At 33.6% G+C, this 17,793-nt stretch overlaps 1 protein-coding gene and 1 long non-coding RNA gene across 7 annotated transcripts in view; one reads left to right on the top strand and one right to left on the bottom strand.

The window, feature by feature from the left end:
* LOC129907323 (benign gonial cell neoplasm protein) overlaps positions 1-8,797 on the bottom strand; it is a 222,312-nt gene extending 213,515 nt beyond the window's left edge. For 5 of the 6 annotated variants that reach the window (XM_055983465.1, XM_055983492.1, XM_055983454.1 and 2 more), the window contains exon 1: positions 8,077-8,796. In XM_055983465.1, the coding sequence (XP_055839440.1) occupies positions 8,077-8,757 (681 nt within the window). In that variant the 5' untranslated portion in view covers positions 8,758-8,796. Of the gene's footprint in view, positions 1-8,076 lie in introns of all 6 variants that reach the window. The other variant, XM_055983450.1, reaches the window with a different exon arrangement.
* LOC129907557 (uncharacterized) lies at positions 543-1,910 on the top strand. Its single transcript, XR_008771082.1, has 3 exons — positions 543-1,037; positions 1,097-1,203; positions 1,273-1,910. It is a non-coding gene; the product is annotated as an uncharacterized LOC129907557 (long non-coding RNA).
* Positions 8,798-17,793: the final 8,996 nt, after the last annotated feature.

Genomic DNA, 17,793 nt, shown 5'->3' with positions numbered 1-17,793 from the left:
TTACACTTTTAAGCCAATGTAGTTAATGCTTAAATGCCAATATTTTATTTTTTTATTTTTAAAAACCATTAATAACGGGTTTCATAAAAAAATATAAATATGCACGTAGATAAAACGTTGCGCCTTGCGAACAACCATCTTACTGCACTGCGTCCCTGGTTCAATGCATATGTGTTTGAGTAACTAACACTACTTTGTAAAAATGAAAAAAATGCCGCACTGGTTTCTTCAAACACCCATTCCTGTGGTGCGTTCTTTTATTCGACGATGTTAACTATTGTTAACAATAGTTAACTTTCATCGTTCCTAAATGAGAAAAAAGTGACAAAATGTAACATCGTGAGTCACAACATCGTTCCTAAATCCAATGTTGAAGTGTCAAATAGTTACATTTTGTTACTTTTTCCAACTCAGCTTCTGGACTTGAGTTTCAATGTTAATGTGTCAAACACAACTAAATGGGGAAGAGAGGGTAAGGTGTGAGAAGAGAATGTTTTTTTTTTTTGAAATTATTTAATGCATATTTTTGCTTCAATTTGCTTAGAATTCAATTTAAAAGAATTATTTCAGAACCAAATTAATTCTTTCTTGTTTATTCATTCATAAAATTGATCTCAAAAAATTTTGTTTTGACAGATCAACAAAATGTAACATTAGTCGTTCCTACCCCTTCAAGCAAGAAAACTGAGTTCAACTAAGAAACTCCGACCTCAGACCGCGAAAATCGGGGTTGCACTCACACACTTGCAACTTTTTGTGTATGAACACAAAAGTCGAACGAGAATCGTGGTGAAAAAGTGCGAAAAGGAAAACACTATATGATAGAGACAAGTGCAACCCCATTTTACAAAAGAACAAAACGTCAAAATTAATAAAATAATAAAAAAAGTAGGTAAGCGAGTGGAAGCGAAAGAAAAAGAAATTTTATATAAAAAATAAAAATACTATTATCTCATCTCTAAAAAAAAGAGCAGCTGTCGAGGGTGGCCGAGGTTTGGGACCAGATTTTGAAAAAAGAAGATGTTTCGCGAATAAAGGTAAGTCCTTTGAAATGGTCAAGCTGACCATAAATAAATAATTTTCAAAACTTTTTCAGACGCTAAAGTAGATGTTGAAACTCTGGCCTGTCAGTCGGAAGGAACAAGAAGCGCCTGAAGGTTGGTGGAATTCGCAAGACACATTCCTGGATTCGGGAGTTACGATGTAAGCTGCGATTTTATTTATTTTCTCAATACATTTCCAAAATAAGATTACTAAACAAATATTTAGCAGGATATCGCCTTTGAAAATGACGAATAGGGTCTTATGTACGCAGAGCTAGCAACTCGTATGGAAGGATTCTTAAATATTACGGTCAATGCATCTACTCTCCAAGTTCATGCTAGAAAGCTCCGAGAGAATTTGGACATCCATAGCAACTCAAACTACAGCAGCAACAACAAATGAAAATAAATGAAATGTATTTTATTGTATTTATTGTAATTTCTTTTGCTACAAAAACATTAAAATAAAAAAAAACAATTTCAGTGAAGAAAATTAATAAACAGGGATTTTTTAGGTTAGAAATGTCAAATATATTCGATACTCGAGTATCGATCGATGTCTCAATGCCGGACGTCATACGTTCCGACTTCGCCTCCGTTTTCTCGGAATGGAGATTTTCACCACACTAATACATATGCAATCGACTTCGCGGTGATTATAATTTCCATACTAATTTGAGCCGCCTTCGGACCAGTTTCCGAAGTGGGACTCAGCTCCGCCTCAGGCGGAGCAGATTCGGACCGAGGTCGGACCTGTTTGCTTGAAGGGAAATCAAAGTTGAAATTTTCTAACAAAATCTAACAAAAACAAATACAACGATTTTTTTGACACAACAACCAAAGTTAACTTTGTTTAATAAAAGAACAGACCACCGTACTTCTTATTCTTAGGTATGTACCTACTTCAAATGTCCCAAAACACAAAACTTCATAAATTTATTAATGTCGTTTTCTATTGACGAATCTCAGAATGAGATTTGTGAATTTGACAGCTGAAAGGGGGGGTGAAGAGGGGAAATAGTGGACAAATCTCAGATTTCATGATCTATTTGCGTCTTGAGATTCAAAAAAATGACAAAAAAATGAATCTGAGATTCAAGAATCTGATTCTGGATTTTTATCAAGATTCACGCATACAAACACACGCACTTTCACACACACTCCTCTGTTTGACATTTGTCTGAACATTTGTTGTTGTTTTATATTTTTATACGCACAGATTTCGCACACAATTACAAAACTAGATTTCATATTCTATTTGCAGTGGAAAATCTGAGAATTTTACACAAAAATCTCAAAAGTCAATAGAAAACGACATAATTTTTCATTTTAAAGCATTGGTACCCTCTACTCTTCCTCATCCTTTTTTCTATTGTTTTAGTGGGAGCGAGAAGATACTAATGTAGTTAGTGCCATGCATTTCTTCATACACATACATATGTACACACATTTCGTGGCGCGGTACATTCATGATTTTCCTTTTCCTCATACACTCAATTTCATTCCTCATCTGCTCATCATAATGAGAAGAGAGAAATACGAAAAGTTTTTTTCTGGAGACGAAAGAGTTAAGAGATAATTTTTTATTATTTTTATGGTGAGGTGCGAGGTAATACATTTTTTTGCTCTGAGGTGATGGGACACATAAACAAAAAATATTTTTTGTTTATGATGGGACATTTCAGAGTGGTGTATGGACATTTGTATTGCCTCATGTATGAAGTACCCATCACTATTGCCGCCGCTGTTGCCGTATAATCAATACTGTTGTCGTATAAACGATACGGCAAAGTTTTTGTGAACAAAACATTTTTTCACAAATTTTGTATAAATTCCATATATTAAATGAAATCAAAAGATTGTGTTTTTAAGGAAAAAACTATAAGAGAGTGAGGGACAATCTTTCATCGCTTAAGCGGTAGATTCAATTTTCACACAAATTCACTTCGTCGAAAAAAATGAATTTTTATAATTATTTAAATCATGTAATCCCTATTTTAACAAAAAAAAAAGTATTAATTACTTTTGTATTTATAGCGGTACAAAAAAAAAAATTGTATAGCTGAGTTGTAGAGAATTTTAAGTTGAATAATCTTTTCTCGGAACGCTTTTTCATAATTTTGATAAAAAGTGCTCAAAACTTTAAAATTGCCATTTTTTTCGTTTTACTTTTTTGGCTTGTGACTTTTTTAATATTCAGAATATATAGTGTTCTTAACATAAAAGACGCGAAATTTAATTGCCTACGTTTTTTGTGTTTATAACTTTAATGTAGGATAAATAGAAATCGAAATATTCAACAAAAACAAAAATCCAAGATGGCGGCCGAAAGGTGAATTTCGCGAGTGCGAAAAATCAGGGTAATGATAATCACCCAATGAGCAAGAAAAAATTGGGGATAGTTCAAACTGCTGGGTCACCCACATAATGTATGAACATCATAAATGCACTGGACTATTGTTAATAAATGTAAATATTGTTAGTAAAAAAACGAAAAGTGCAAAAAATGTTTCTTTTTTCATTTTTCGAAAAATTTAGATTCTAATGATACAGAAAATTTCTAAATCGTGTTTTTTGATACAACGAGTTTAAATTGATTTTGTTCGTATTAGGGTGGTTTTTAAAAATGTTTACTTCTACAGTTTCTTGTGGAATTCGAAAAAATTCAACGTGGATATTATTTTGACGAAATTATCGAAGAAAAAAAATTTACATAGGATGTTTCAATTTTTTTTTTTAATTATTGAAAAAAAAAAAATATTTTTCACTACAGAAAAAATTTGTAAGACATAGTTTATGAAATATAATGTAAAATTGAGTAGCCATTTTCGCATTAGAAGGCTCAGAAACATAGTATGTATATTTTAAAATTACTCTTCAACCAAAATCGATTTAATTAATTTGATTTGAATTAAATATTGCTATAGCAAACAAACAATTTTTTTGTGCACTAAAACATTTTTTTTTTAACGTAAAAAAAAAATTTTTTTACACATTAATTAAAACTATTTTTTTCCTATTCTATTAAAAGTAGAAGAAAATATGTATTTTTTTTTGTGCCACCCTAATATAAAACGGTTTACAAATTTTCCGTGTTATTAAAAACATGTTTTCGGGAATTGAAAAAGGAAGAAATATTTTTTTGCTTATCAAACAAAACTCATTCTGTGGTCATTTTTATATTTTTTTTCTGACGTTTATGAACACTCATGAGTGACTGCAGTGACTGCTGAAAATTGTACTAACGCAGGCATGCAAACATTCTGCAGAAGTGGTGTGTTCATTAAAGCAGCAAAGCAGAAAGACGATTGTACTAACGCAGATTTCCGACGTTTATGAAAACACCCATAGTTATAAATCTTGTTGGGATTAGGTACCATCCGAAGAATATTAACCCCTTGTAACCCAAGATCGTAAATTTGAAAATTAATAATGTCAATCGACTTGCCTCAAAATTATAATAAAACACGTATTTTTTTCAATTATTTCATTATATAGTTAGTTATTTCAAAATTTGTGGAGTAAACAAATAAATTAAGTTATAATTTAAGTAATAATTTATTTTAGTACATACATATGTATACAGGGTGTTCCAAAAGTCAACGTCGAAACGAAAATGGTAGATATGGTAGGTCGTGACAGTTATCAGAAAAATAATTTAAAAAAATAGGAGCCATATATTTTGTGAGTTATGGGCATTCGAAAAAAAATCGAAAAAATGGTCACCCTGTGACGGTTTTTCATGTGCCGTGATTACGAATCTTAATTTTTCTCAATTTTTTCTTTTGTTACGGAACCTTGAATAACTCTGCTACCAAATGCAATAAAAAAATTTATCTCAGCTGCATCAGTTTTAAAGCAAATATTACTTTTTTGGCCAAATTTTAATTTTTATTTTAATAATTTTTCCGATATTCATCACCAAAAAATAAATAATGTCAAAAAACAAAGGGAATGTCGTAAATTTTTAACTTTTTTGCACGAGTTTTAGAACATGGTAAAAGCTACAAAAAAGCTTCTGTTAAAATTTTCGTATCTCGACGGATAGCCGAGTTATTGTCAAAAAACCAATTTTACCCTTTTTTTCAAAATGAAGGAAAAAGCTCAAAGGAAATCTTGGTCAAGTTAAGCTTTTTTAAGCATCCTCTACAACATATCTATAATTTAGCTTTCTCGGTCACTTTGCATTTCTAAGCCGTTTTTTCCGATGAAATGACTGGACTATATATAAAATCCGATATAAATGCATACGAAAAATGGGTTCAAAATTTCATTACAAATTTCTGCATTTCATAACCCTGTGTTACAAAATTCTGAAAAAAATTAAAAAGACATTATCTTCTTTCTTGATTGTGACAGTTCTTAATAGAATTAATCTTATGTTCTTGTTGGCCTCTTTTTCAATCTTCACAATATTTAAAAAAAAATTATTTTAATGATAATTTCATTAATTTGCTGTTTTTTATATATTTTTCATTTGGTTTAATCTGCTGAAATATCAAAATAAAATATTTCAAACATCAAAATATTGTCAGAATGACAGTTAGACCAGTTTTATACGTATTAATTCTTAGGACTGCGTTGTGAATTTAGATCAGGTCCTATATATGTGAAGAAATGTTCGGGTCCTAACTTTTCCTTAGGACCGAGTACTAGTGCTAGTACCTGGTCTAGCTAGACCGGGTACTAAGCTGACTTAGGACTTATGTGAAGAAATTGGCCGTTAGCTTTTTAATATTTTCCAAACCCTTTTTTAATTTTTTGCTGAATTTTGTAACACAGAATTGCGAAAAACAGAAATTTGTAAAGCAGAATTTTGACCCTAACCCCCATGTGGTAGGTACATGTCTAAGGACGTTTGCTCCGCTTAGGATAGATCGACTGGCAGGCGCCAATGCCATTTTTCGTATGCATTTAATATGGGAATTTAAGAATTTCAAAAATGAAATTAAAAATATTTGGAAGTGTTCTTTCCCTATAAAACTGTTATTTATTAAAAAGTGCTTATAGACCGACAACCGGGAGCAGATTTCTTGCGTGAGAGGTAACCGATTCATATGAATGTCAGAGGTAGTCTGGGTCATGGTGATGACGAATACCGTAGTCTGCCTGCATTTATTTGGAGCGTTGTCGAGAAAAAGCGCATCAAAAGTACCATTTTTCTGAAAATCGATTTAGTGAGGGTAACCATTTAAAATTTATAGATAACCAACGCCACATACTCACTGATAACAAATATACCAATGGCAGACATTTTAAGTGCGGCCAAACCCCCTACAGACTGTCCCGAAAATGCGTTTTTATTGGCGTTTTTAGACTTTGGGGTAACCACCTAAAATTAATCGCATCCTATAGCGGTGGACTCCCTGATAACAAAAATACCCATGGCAGACATTTCAAGTGGGGCCAAACCCTCGGCAGACGGTTTCGAAAATGCAGTTTTTCTGAAAATTGATTCATTTAGGGTAACCACTTTAAACTAGTCGCATCCTGTAGTGGTGGACTCCCTGATGACAAAAATACCCATGGCAGACATTTAAGTGCGGCCAAACCCCCTGCAGACGCTCCCGAAAATGCAGTTTTTCTGAAAAATTTTTTATTTTACTTTTTCACATAACTCGCGTATTATTGGACCTAGCAGAAAAAATTGTATAACAATCTTTTCTTAAAGGTAATTTAATTTCCTACAGAATATGTTAAATAAGTTTTTTCGATTAAACCTTCGGTTTAAGAGTTAGGGTGGTTTTTTTTGAAGCAAGTCAAAGGGTGATTTTCTTATTTTCGTCATATCTCTTTTATTTGAGCTTTTTTAAAAATTAATTTGAAATAAAAGTTGTAGATCTTTTTATTACCTTCATTTATTAAATTAACGGTTTTTCGATTTGACAGACCGTTTTCGATCTGTAGGAAAAAAACTTCAAAAAGTTTGCAATTTTTTATATAGCTTTTTCCTTTATAAAAAATTGCAATCTTTTTGCCCCTCCCCGCCTAAAACTATACGATTTTTTTCTTGCCTGAGTGCAACCTACACGCCTAGGTTTTTTGTTACATCTATTGCAAATTACCCTGTACTATGTAGAACCTTTTTTCTATATAAAAAATTGCAATCTCTTTGAAGTTTTTTTCCTACAGATCGAAAAACCGTTAATGTAATAAATGAAGGTAATAAAAAGATCTACAACTTTTATTTCAAATTAATTTTTAAAAAAGCTCAAATCTGCTAGGTCCAATAATACCCGAGCTATGTGAAAAAGTAAAATTAATAAATTTTCAGAAAAACTGCATTTTCGGAAGCGTCTGCCGGGGGTTTAGCCGCACTTAAAATGTCTGCCATGGGTATTTTTGTCATCAGGGAGTCCACCGCTACAGGATGCGACTAGTTTTAAGTGGTTACCCTAAATAAATCAGTTTTCAGAAAAACTGCATTTTCGAGACCGTCTGCCGGGGGTTTGGCCGCACTCAAAATGTCTGCCATGGGTGTTTTTGTTATCAGGGAGTCCACCGCTACGGATGCAAGTAATTTCAAGTGGTTACCCTAAATGAATGAATTTTCAGAAAAACTGCATTTTTGAAACCGTCTGCCGAGGGTTTGGCCCCACTTAAAATGTCTGCCATTGGTATTTTTGTTATCAGGGAGTCCACCGCTACAGGATCCGATTAATTTTAGGTGGTTACCCCAAAGTCTAAAAACGCCAATAAAAACGCATTTTCGGGACAGTCTGCCGGGGGTTTGGCCGCACTTAAAATGTCTGCCATTGGTATATTTGTTATCAGTGAGTATGTGGCGTTGGTTATCTATAAATTTTAAGTGGTTACCCTCACTAAATCGATTTTCAGAAAAATGGTACTTTTGATGCGCTTTTTCTCGACAACGCCCCAAATAAGTGCAGGCAGACTAAGGTATTCGTCATCACCATGACCCAGACTACCTCTGACATTCATATGAATCGGTTACCTCTCACGCAGAAAATCTGGTTTCGGCTTATCTATCGTCCGATTAAATGAAAAACACACAATTTTTAATGGATCTCACCTGGAATCCCACTCTCCCACCAATTTTTTCGTTTAAATGATCAGCTATGAAAGTGCTATTTAGTATGGCCGTTAAATTATCTGACTCTAAACATATAATTTTGCAGTAAGAATCCTTCGCAAGGCATTCTTCGACTATTGTTAATGGAACTGCAGTAGATTTTTCCAAGCTCACGTCACCATTAATTACCAAAACTCGATTGGCCTCTATATTTTTTAAAATTTCCATTTTAAATGGATATAATCTCCATGTCTTTGAGACCATCTCTTTACAAAAAATGTCTGAATGGAAAGTATTGCAGCGTAAAGGTGCAATTGTAAATCTTTTTGGAATAATCATTGGAGTTAGTCGCGAAGATTTGAAAAAAAAAGACGGCAGTCCATCACGCTGAAATCCATCATTTTCAAAAAGCTTTAGGTGAAACAAAATAATTTTTTTTGACTGTTGGGTAAGATAGAATGACCGTGGATTCGTCACGCAATGACAGCAACGAATGTTATAAATTCTTTTTATTTTATGCCCGTGTACGATGAAATATTGGGTTTTTAAACCCAGTTTAAAAATTTGAGTATCAACTTGGGATCCGACGTTATAAAATGGTCCAATAAAAAAAGTGCAACATTTGTTTCTGTCAAACTTTAATAAATTTTCTAAAATATAATGGAAAGTTAAAATATCCATTACAAAAGAGTATTCAAATAGGTCAATAATTTACCGTTCAAAACCAATTACTTGACCCAACCCATAAACAAAAAATTCCAAGACTAGAAACTTTCGTACTTTCCCCCCAAAACCCTTTTGTAAACACTGTTGTCTGTGAATATATGTGAAAACCACCACGTTGGTAACCCTTCAAGCAAACAGGTCCGACCTCGGTCCGAATCCGCTCCGCCTGAGGCGGAGCTGAGTCCGACTTCGGATCAGAAACTGGTCCGAAGGCGGCTCAAATTAGTATGGAAATTATAATCACCGCGAAGTCGATTGCATATGTATTGGTGTGGTGAAAATCTCCATTCCGAGAAAACGGAGGCGAAGGCGGACCTGAGTCGGAGCAGCGAAAACCTACCAGAAAGAGGAATAAAAAAGGGATGACGTTTCGCATTTGCGACCAAAAAAAGAACAACGACACGAGACACGACGCGACCAAACACTTCAACAAAAAATAACAAAATGACGCTTTGGCTCTTGTTGGCCTTGTCTTTCTTTTCCTTTTCTCATTTTTCACCACGATTCTCGTTCGACTTTTGTGTTCATACACAAAAAGTTGCAAGTGTGTGAGTGCAACCCCGATTTTCGCGGTCTGAGGTCGGAGTTTCTTTGTTGAACTCTGTTTTCTTGCTTGAAGGGAAGACGTACGAAATTTTCCAGTCTTGGTATAGTTTGTCGATGGGTAAAGTTATGGGATGGGTCATAAACAAAAAATACCAAGACTGGAGACTCGGCCGTGAACTGACGTTTGCCTACAAGCTGCGAGGTGTGGTGAATGTCGTGAACTTATCGTTGTGTTCGTGTCCGCTGTGTGGTGAATGTCGTGAATTTGTAAATGTGTGCGTGTTAACGTCATTTCCCTTCAAGCAAGAAAACTGAGTTCAACAAAGAAACTCCGACCTCAGACCGCGAAAATCGGGGTTGCACTCACACACTTGCAACTTTTTGTGTATGAACACAAAAGTCGAACGAGAATCGTGGTGAAAAATGAGAAAATGAAAAGAAAGACAAGGCCAACAAGAGCCAAAGCGTCATTTTGTTATTTTTTGTTGAAGTGTTTGGTCGCGTCGTGTCTCGTGTCGTTGTTTGTATAATGTTAGATTATTAACTATAAACAATTATATTAAATTTATAAACAATATGGAAAACAAAAAAGGAATGTAGTATATATCGCTCAAAGTGTTTGGATTAAAGTGTTGTTTCTGCTTGTGTTGTAGATGTAATCTCTAATGATGAAGAAAAATCCAGAAGGTGAAACATGCGATTGGGTATCTAAAAAAAAAACACCAACAACAGCAGCAGCATCAAATGAAATAAAATGAAAAAAAATGTATTGTATTTTATATTGTATTTATTGTGAAAATTTCGTTTGCTAAAATAAAATTAAAAAATAAAACAGTTTCAGTGAAAAATAAAATTAAAAAATAAAACAGTTTCAGTGAAAAAAAAATAAATCTTGTTCTTTTTTTGGTCGCAAATGCGAAACGTCATCCCTTTTTTATTCCTCTTTCTGGTGGGTTTTCGCTGCTCCGACTCAGGTCCGCCTTCGCCTCCGTTTTCTCGGAATGGAGATTTTCACCACACCAATACATATGCAATCGACTTCGCGGTGATTATAATTTCCATACTAATTTGAGCCGCCTTCGGACCAGTTTCTGATCCGAAGTCGGACTCAGCTCCGCCTCAGGCGGAGCGGATTCGGACCGAGGTCGGACCTGTTTGCTTGAAGGGTTACCCCCTAAAACACTCTTTTTGAAGAGTGTTGTCTGTGAATATATGTGATTGCCACCACGTTGGTAAATGACGTTAACACGCACACATTTATAGATTCACGCCATTCACCACACCTCCAACACGAATACAACGATAGATTGACGACATTCACCAAACCTCGCAGCCCTTCAAGCAAACAGGTCCGACTTCCCCTTCAAGCAAGAAAACTGAGTTCAACAAAGAAACTCCGACCTCAGACCGCGAAAATCGGGCTTGCACTCACACACTTGCAACTTTTTGTGTATGAACACAAAAGTCGAACGAGAATCGTGGTGAAAAATGAGAAAAAGAAAAGAAAGACAAGGCCAACAAGAGCCAAAGCGTCATTTTGTTATTTTTTGTTGAAGTGTTTGGTCGCGTCGTGTCTCGTGTCGTTGTTTGTATAATGTAACAGGGCTATTCTGGAGTTGTGATGCTCACAAGTCACAATTTTTTGTGAGGTTTTTTTTGTGAGGTTTCTTATGAGGTTGTCAAAATTTCGTATTCTGCGAAAAAGCTCATAAGAAACCTCACAACAAATTCACCACGATAGAGGTGAGTTTCTTATTTTGACAACCAGCTGATTTGTCAGATAAAAAAAAAACAATATTCAATTCACATATTTTAGAATTAATAAACTCTCAAGAAATTAATAATTTTTTTTAACAATCCCAACTTAATTTTTGCATTTGATGATATAATTGCACTTGTTTATAAGAAAAGTGTAAACTTGGCGCAGTTCAAGACATTCGTCGAGATGGACTCCAACCTGTACCAGGCAGTCAGAGAGACTCAAAAGAACGTGAAACTCATCGAAAGATGAGATTTTAGTTTGGAAGTGTTTGGATCACCGGCATCGGATGGCATGAGTTACCTATTACAACGGCAAGTAGTATTAATTGCATGCACAATAAGTCATGCACAATAAGTGAATGCAATCCTTCTCCGCTTTTTGTAAATAAAGATTTTTACTTTTAGGAAAACAATGGCTCTCAAAGCGTCCATATTAGGTTGATCAATTGAAGAGTGAATGTGAAAAGATTGCCACTTTGACTTAAAGTATCGGCAAAGGTGCCGCAACACCAATGGCTAGCCCAAAACTTATTTCGTTCTCACCCAAAGCAACAAAACTCCGCAATCTTGTCAAAAAAAGGACGACAAATTGGTTGTCCGTCTTGGTGGCAATGAAGGACTACAAAAATTTGATCTCTCTGGTTTGCTGGTACAGAGAATCTGATACGTTCAGACGAATTAAGCTGGAAAACAAAGGCAAACATGGAATTTAAATACGAACGCATAAATGTTGACAAAGATTTCTTCAAAACACGCTCATAAATCGGACTCAATAACCAAACATATTTCATGCACATATGCAGGAAATATAAAAATTATTTAACAACACTTCCAACTGATGGATTACAACCTCCTCCAAATTATTTATATAAGTAATTCAATTTCACTTATGAATAAATGGCTATTTTTTTTATCAAACTGAATATACCAAACAACCTTCGATGTAGACAAATTTCGTCATCAACAATAACATCCATACACCTTATTTACCAGACCGAAAATTTCAACTCGAAGTAGGCTATAATTATTGGAACTGTCAAAAAAATAAGTAATTTCTCCCTTGTTTATATTATTTCGAATGAACCATAAGTTTAAAATTAATATTTTTCAGCAAACAAAAAAAAATTATAATACCAAGACTGGGCCGCCCGCCGCACCAACTAAAAATAAAATTAAATTATTTTTCAACTTTTCTTGTGAAAACAACAAAAAAACGAATTTTTAACCTCGGAGCCGGTACTATTCCGAATTTTTCAATCTGGAGTGAGTGGAACTGAGGAGTTCAATCTGACACTTCAGCAGTTTAGTGGCCGTCCATCGGAGCTCCCACCGGCTTACTTGAGCGCCGCTCGGTTCAAGGGCACCCACCACTTAGCCTAAAACAAAACAGAAAAGAAAAACAATTACTAAAGTACCAAAATAAAGGCGCAGTAAGTTGCTTTAAACAAGAAAAAAATGATATACATAAAAAAATAAAGAAAGAGAAGTTCACCAGAGCCATCACATGTCCAACAATATTCGGACGGCTAAAAATATCTATGTGTTTGTGTTTGTCTATATTTATTAAAAATTTAACTGTTATTGGCGTCGAAGTTTAACGTAATTTATAATTTATTACTCATTTTTTTCTTGTTTCCTATTTCCTTAAATTTCCCAAAGTTAAATAATATTCGTAATTTTGGAAGTGATTAAAGATAGTTCCTAAAGGGTCGACGCGATAAAAAAAATATTTTTGTGTGCCTGGGTGAGATTTACCTTTACGGAGCTCTATAGGGGTAGGGAAACCAGGGCCGTGTAGTTTATTGAAAGTTAATACCACAAAGGGTAATAGTTTTTTTTTTTGTTGGTTAGTTCCGTGCTCCTAGGAAAGATTTTCGTCACGTTTGTTTTTTTTCTTTTTTTTTTTTTGTTAAATTTTGATGTAAATTATTGATAAATTCATTTATTTTGATATTTGTTATTCTTGATTCTTTTTTGTTAAAATTTTCAGTTTTCATTGCTTATAATGTAAAAATAAACTTCAATGACGCCAAAGGTCGAAAAAAAGAAATCTTTTTGCTGGTTTTGTTTTGGTTTCATGAAAGTGAAGCCATGATGTTTTGAAGAAATTTTCAGGGGTGCCGATGGCAGTCGATTTTCAGCGATGGCAACGACCTGATTTCCGCCAAAACGACAACATCTTGGGAGAATCCAAAATGGCCGAGGATTCTCATGGTTGGGTAGGTAAAAGGCCACACTGCAATAACACCGGCAGTGCCCTTGGGGTGGTGAACGTCCGTCTGCGTCAAATTTTGAATTTTGTTTTAGTTATCGGCCTGATTTATGTTTTCAGTGACTGCGGTTGATATGTGTTAGGTGTTTATCTGCATTTGCAATGATCTCTTCAGGGTTCAGTATGTCTTCATCTAGGAAGTCCCAGACATGATAGATTTGAATTGCGACTGGCTCTGGGAAGTTGAAGTAAGTTTCAGTTACCACCTTTGTTTCGTATTCCTTTTTCCTTATCCTTAATTTTTTTTACTTTTCTGTACCATCTTTATTTTCTTATCCTTTTGTACAGTTTTCTATAAAAGCATTTTTGAAATAGTGACCGTGTTTGTCAGGTTGTCGGACATTGATGCATGATTTTCAACAAATTCTTTTTTTTTCGAATTTTTTTTTTAATTCATTTCTCTTTTTGTGTGGTTATTTCTCCCACGCCATGTCTTCAACGAAAGCCCTAGAGGCAGACTTGAATTGCGGATATGGAAAAAATAACTTCGTAATGTAACTTGTTCAATTGTTCCTTATCCTTCAATTTCACCACCCAGAGGGAAGTTTAAATTAGTCCGTCTGAAGTCTCGAAACCCTTGTAATTGTTTCCAGAAAAGTCGTTCCAACTCTTCAGGTCAAAACATCGTTGAATAAGCTACCTGAAGCACCCCGTATGCTTATGATACAAAACCTTTAATAATTAAATACGCCTATAGCCAATTCTATAAAAGAATTTGCAAAATTAAAATCTTTTAGAATAATTATATTCTTGAATTATTGTTAGTTCAAAGTAAGTTTACGGTGAAACTACTTGTTAAAATTTATCACAACAAAAACATTACTTTTAAAAAAGAGCCAAGTTCTCCTATGTTAAAATTATGCTGGCACAAAAAGTATTGAGATGTAAAAGTGTACTAAGTTCTAAAGTTAGGGTTCAAATTCGTATCAATAAAATTTGGATTGTTCTCTTGACAATTTTTCGTTTAATTACCGATTTTTAAAGTTATTTAAAAAATTGCCAAGTAAACAATCAAGATTTTATTGATACGAATTTGAACCCAAACTTTAGAACTTGGTACACTTTTACATCTCAATACTTTTTGTGCCAGAATAATTTTACATGCGATTTTGTTTTTTTTTTCACGTGCTTTTTGGAACATTTTTGAACTTCCGCAGATGATTACTTGAAAAGTATGATTCACCAAATTCTGAAATTTGGAATATTTATTCAAAAAAAGATCCCAAGCATTTTGGTATATAATTCTTAATTTGGTGAATCTTAATTCAAGAGTTAAGGCTTAACTACATTGGCTCAAAAAGTGAAAAAGTACAAAAGTGAAAATTTTCAAATGCATTTTTGTATAGTTTTTTGGGATGAACAATTAAAACAAATGATGCAGAAAGCTTATTTTTTGGTCTAAAAAACAATTTGTATACTCTTTTTCACAATACAATTGCGCTAACCAGAAAAAAAATATTTTCACTTTTGTACTTTTCCAAAAAGTGGTGTATGTAGTTAAGCCTTTACATGCGATTTTGTTTTTTTTTTTTCGCGTGCGTCTTGGAACATTTTTGAACTTCCGCAGATGATTACTTGAAAAGTATGATTCACCAAATTCTGAAATTTGGAACATTTATTCAGAAAAAGATCACAAGCATTTTGGTATATAATTCCTAATTTGGTGAATCTTAATTCAAGAGTTACATGCGATTTTGCTTTTTTTTCACATGCGTCTTGGAACATTTTTGAACTTCCGCAGATGATTTCTTGAAAAGTATGATTCACCAAATTCTGAAATTTGGAACATTTATTCAGAAAAAGATCACAAGCATTTTGGTACATAATTCTTTATTTGGTGAATCTTAATTCAAGAGTGACATGCGATTTTGTTTTTTTTTTCACGTGCGTTTTGGAACATTTTTGAATTTCCGCATATGATTACTTTCTTCACTAATTTTCACTTTTGTACTTTTTCACTTTTTGAGCCAATGTAGTTAAGGCTTAAGAAAAACAAACTTTCAATTTTAGTAATTTTATTTAGGCGGTGTATCGAACTTGTTCTGCTTTGGATTTGGCTGTTTGCTTTTTCAACAATTCAAATTTAAGTGAGATGGCGGATGAGTGCATTCAGTTATTCTTCATTTCAAATGAATCCATTCAATAGTTATTCAAGGTTCTGTTCGATTCGCAAATTCGATCCACTTAACCTTAAGATTAATTTATAACAACTGACATGCGTTGGAAGTTCCCCATTCAATAGGCGCGTCCCACCAAGAAGTGATCTCTGATCTCTGTGGGCTCAATGTCATTTTGAAAGAGCGGAATATAATTTTTTGGGACAAGTTTCTCACATGAATCCAATTTTTTTCAAATCCAACACTTCAACAGCCACTTCACACAACTGCAACTATTCTTGAAATATTAAATTGTGATAAAAAATTATATCAAAATAAGTTATTTCGCGAAGCAAGCTCAAATAATAACATTTTCTTCAAATTTTAATTAAATTTTTCATGTTTTAAGCATTTTCATAATTGCACACAACAAAAGAAAAAAAAAAACAAAACAAAACAATAACAAAAAAAAAACTAAAGAAAGAGATAGAAAACTGAGAAATTGAATCCAAAAAGTTTTCGGCTCAGAAATCTCAGAAAAAAAAGTGAGCGCTCAGCTGAGATTTTTTGTCTTAAGGCTTAACTACATACACCACTTTTTGAAAAAATACAAAAGTGAAAAGTTGTTTTTTCTGACTAGCGCAATTGTTTTGTGATAAAGAGTATACAAATTGTTTTTTAGGCCAAAAAATAAGCTTTCTGCATCATTTGTTTTAATTTTTCATCCCGAAAAACTATAAAAAAATGCGTTTGAAAATTTTCACTTTTGTACTTTTTCACATTTTGAGCCAATGTAGTTAAGGCTTTACTTAAAAAATGTCTGAGCGCTCAGAGATCTACCTCGGTGAGACGCACCTAATGGTTATTATAACCCTTCAAGCAATCGAGACCGACCTCGGTCCGAATCGGCTCCTTAAGGCAAGATTGGGAAACTTCAAATGTCAAAATAGCAAATGTCAAAAAGAGTCCAAAAATTTTTAAATCTGTTTAAAATGTCTGCCTCACTTCGCCATCTCTTTCTCACCATAAAGTGCGGGTGAGAAAAAACACAAAGACGTCAAAATGAGTCGGTTGACTAAGGGCAATGTTAACACAATTTTCATAATCATGAAATTTCATTTTCATCATTTTGTTGGTGTGTGTGATTTTGTTCCATAAATTGTTGAAAAGAATTGTAGCTGTTGATTGTTGGCGGTGAATAGGTTGCCGGAGGAGAAAATTTTCTACAAAAACACAAAATTACACTGGTTAACAAAATTAAACTTTTTTTTTGTTGCCGAAACAAAAATATACTTTTCTGAAGGTTTTCGGTGTGCTGAACTCGAATCCGAAGTCAAAAAAAATTAATCAGCTCCCGTTTTTAAAATATTACCGTTAGAAAATGCAGCACCTCGGATCTTATTCTTTTATATAAGGAAAATTGTTTGATCATATTTAGTAACAGTTTTAATAAGAAATATTTACCACTTTTTTAAATCTGTTTAAATCTTTCCGATATCTTTTTTACTGCCCGAGATATCCACAGTTGTTTGGTGTTTTTATAAATTTTATAACGTCATTATCTTCTTTAAGGCTTAACTACATTGGCTCAAAATGTGAAAAAGTACAAAAGTGAACATTTTCAAATGCATTTTTTTATAGTTTTTCGGGATGAAAAATTAAAACAAATGATGCAGAAAGCTTATTTTTTGGCCTAAAAAACAATTTGTATACTCTTTATCACAAAACAATTGCGCTAGTAAGAAAAAACAACTTTTCACTTTTGTACTTTTTCAAAAAGTGGTGTATGTAGTTAAGCCTTTATGATATAATGAAGCCAAAACCCAATTACTTCAGTTAAAGATATCTCGGGCAATACAAAAGATATTGAAAAGATTTAAACAGGTATCGAAAGATGGAAAACAGTTCTTATAGAAACCGTTACTAAATATGCTCAAACAATTTTCCTTATACAAAAGAATAATATCCGAAGAATTCAAAAAAACGTTTTTTTTTTGCATTTTTTAACGGTAATATCTCAAAAACAGGAGCTGATTAGTTGTTTTTGACTTCGGATTCGAGTTCAGCACACCGAAAACCTTCAGAAAAGTATATTTTTGTTTCGGCAACAAAACCCTTGTAAACCAGTGTTATTTATTAGAAAATTGCTAAGCTACATTTCAGCAACGCGTGCCTTTATTTTTAGTTAAAATTTTTCAATTTGTTGAAAGAATTTTAATATTAATGACGAGCCACGACCACGAAACGCGAGACACTGCAATCTGCAATACATAGCAAAATGGCGCTTTGTCATTCTCTTGCCTTTGTTTTCTTTCT

This window comes from Episyrphus balteatus, chromosome 1 (assembly GCF_945859705.1).
Source record: "Episyrphus balteatus chromosome 1, idEpiBalt1.1, whole genome shotgun sequence".
Lineage (NCBI taxonomy): Eukaryota > Metazoa > Arthropoda > Insecta > Diptera > Syrphidae > Episyrphus > Episyrphus balteatus.
This window is presented reverse-complemented; position numbering and strand designations above follow the sequence as displayed.